Below are 2,635 nucleotides of genomic sequence, written 5' to 3'. Positions count from 1 at the left end.
AATTTTTTTTATTACATCAATTAAAAAAACATGGTTTAAACAAAACAAAAAAACGGTCTGAAAAAAATACACCTTTTTTTAAACTATTTTTCCTCAACCCTGCTTTCTCTATATCTTAAACAGTTTAGAATTTGTACAGCGTGAAACTTTCATATACATCAACTGCCATAATGTAGGTGACCTTTAGGACTAAGCTCAGCTGCACTATTGTGACATCATAGACACTGATGACATCACAGACACTGCTGACATTCCGCAGCTACTTATACAGCTGCTGATGCCCCTGAACTTCACACAGCAGACACATCTTGTGATTGCTGGTTTGTTTTTTCTCTCAGCCCTATTCTTGTCTTTGGACATAACATGGGAACTACTAGGAGAAAGAAAGCTAAACAGAAAATACGTAGATACAAAGGCAAGCAGGTAAAGAAGAGCAGGAAACAGAGCAAAAGAGCAAAAAAGCAGGCAGCTAAGAGAAAGGTGAGGAAAAATGCATTGGCTGAACGTATACAAAAAGGCTGGGTCCGATTTTCGGGATTTCTGAAAAAGAAGAAAGATCAGTTCCTACATTTATGTAGCAGATTTCCCAGATTTTGGCACAGGAGAAACATGAACATTGCTCAAGATCCAGCGGAAGGATGCAACCATCCAGACATCCGACCGGGTAAGCAAATTGCACAAGAGAGTGGCACTATGCCCACCAGCCACAACAGCAAAGCCACTGCCCCCTTAACAGTTGAAACATTTACTTTCCACTCGCTACTTGGAAAGGGAGGTTTTGGCAAAGTGATGCTCGCAACAGATGCTATTCGTAATGAAAGAGTGGCAGTTAAGATCTTAAAGAAGAGAGCATTACTACAAGCCCTAAAAAAGGGGCCATTAATAAAACATGAGGACATTTTGGTTGAGAGTCGAGTCCTTCAGTTGGCAAATGAAAGCAGTTTCCTAATCCATGGAAATGCGGCCTTCCACACAGAGAACTATCTATACTGTGTAATGGAACTTGCTGACGGAGGGGACCTATTCCATTTTTATGATGAGAATTTTCTGGAGCCAACCACAATAACGTTTATAGCGGCAGAACTGGTCTGTGGCTTGCAGTTCATGCATTCCAGAGGAATAATACACAGAGACCTAAAATTGGGTAATGTTTTGCTGACCACAGATGGGCATGTAAAGATCACAGACTTTGGTCTTTCCCTCCTGAATACACGTGGAAAAACCAATGCCACAGTTCTTGGTGGAACACCTGCCTATATGGCTCCAGAAATTCTAACTCAAAAGTCATACAGTGCAGCTGTAGACTGGTTCGCATTTGGTGTTATGATACATTTACTCGCTTTACGAGAGTACCCTTTTCCGGGAGAGAATCATGCAGAGATAATGAAGAATATCCTCACACAAGAACCACCAAATTTGTGGCTTACTGATGATGTAACAGGGGACTTTATATCCAAACTCCTTTGCAAGAACCAGTCCCGCCGGCTCGGGGTAAAGGGCAATGTGCGAAAACACAGCTTCTTCTCTTCAATTAACTGGAAGATGATAGAAACTGGAAAAGCAACATCCCCAGTAAAACCAGACAAGACCTCCATGTATACAGGTAAAAAACATCAAATTCCTGTGCCCGACAGTGAAGCATTCAAAGAGCCAATTGCTTTAACGGACCAAAGCATTTTTGATAACATTCAATTTGTTTGCCCTAAATGGGGTGAAACATATCATAATGTGCCAATGGAAGTAGATCCTGTATCACCAGAGTATTACGACCTACTCGCTGCCTGCCTCGACGTCTACTACTAAATCTCCCGAGAGGCACAGCTCTGCCATCTGCTCCAGGCTACCTCCCTGGAGGCGCGCCACCTGCTACTTCTACCTACCACCACCTGCTTGTCGCATCCTCGGCTGAGGATGCACTATGAGAGCTGGGGATTAGGGCTACTGGCGACACCCCAAGTAAAAAAAAAACGACATTAGGCAGCCACCTCATGGGTGTGTTGGAAGAGCTGCTAAGCTGATAATTACTTTTTCAAATGTTGACAGTTACATCCAACTCATTGATAACTTAAGTACTTGAAAATGTAAACCCAGGCAACGCCGGGTACTTCAGCTAGTAATAGATAAACAAACTGGTGTCCTGCCCTGCACTGTATCAACACTAACGGAGGCCTTAAACACAAGTAGTGTCAATTGTAAGTAATGCACCTTTCACATCGCCAAAATAACCTGGGTTTGTGATGTGAAAGTGTATACGTGTCTCACAGAGGTATGCATAGAATTGATAGGAGAAATATAGCACACAATGGGGTAAATGTATTACCCTCCGATATGGGGAAGAACAGTATCTGCCACTTCTCCCCCATGTAAGACAAAGATAACAGGCCGATATGTGCAGGCAATGTATGAACAGTCAGCATCACTGACCGTTCCGACACCTGCAGCTGTCAATTTCTACTGCTGCAGGTGGCGATGCCCATAGACCACAGCAGGGAAAGAGCTGCGGCCGGCTCCGGAGTGCACAGGAGATCTCGCGTGAGTAGCGAGTTTCCGCGCATGCGCACAGGAGCCGGCCGGGCAGGGAGAGAACGCGTATCAGCACTGAGCTGACGCGCTGTGTGCTCAGGGGGCATCGCCG

The 2,635-nt window shown here is 44.4% G+C and overlaps 1 protein-coding gene across 1 annotated transcript; it reads left to right on the top strand.

Annotated features, from left to right (window-relative positions):
* Positions 1–363: 363 nt before the first annotated feature.
* Positions 364–1,803, top strand: LOC134965217 (protein kinase C delta type-like). The gene has a single exon (XM_063941723.1). It carries the CDS (start codon positions 364–366, stop codon positions 1,801–1,803), a length of 1,440 nt encoding a protein of 479 aa, XP_063797793.1.
* Positions 1,804–2,635: the final 832 nt, after the last annotated feature.

The sequence above is a fragment of the Pseudophryne corroboree genome, chromosome 10, assembly GCF_028390025.1.
Source record: "Pseudophryne corroboree isolate aPseCor3 chromosome 10, aPseCor3.hap2, whole genome shotgun sequence".
NCBI classification, from domain to species: domain Eukaryota; kingdom Metazoa; phylum Chordata; class Amphibia; order Anura; family Myobatrachidae; genus Pseudophryne; species Pseudophryne corroboree.
The sequence above is the reverse complement of the archived record's forward strand: the minus strand, read 5'-3'. Positions and strand labels throughout refer to the sequence as shown.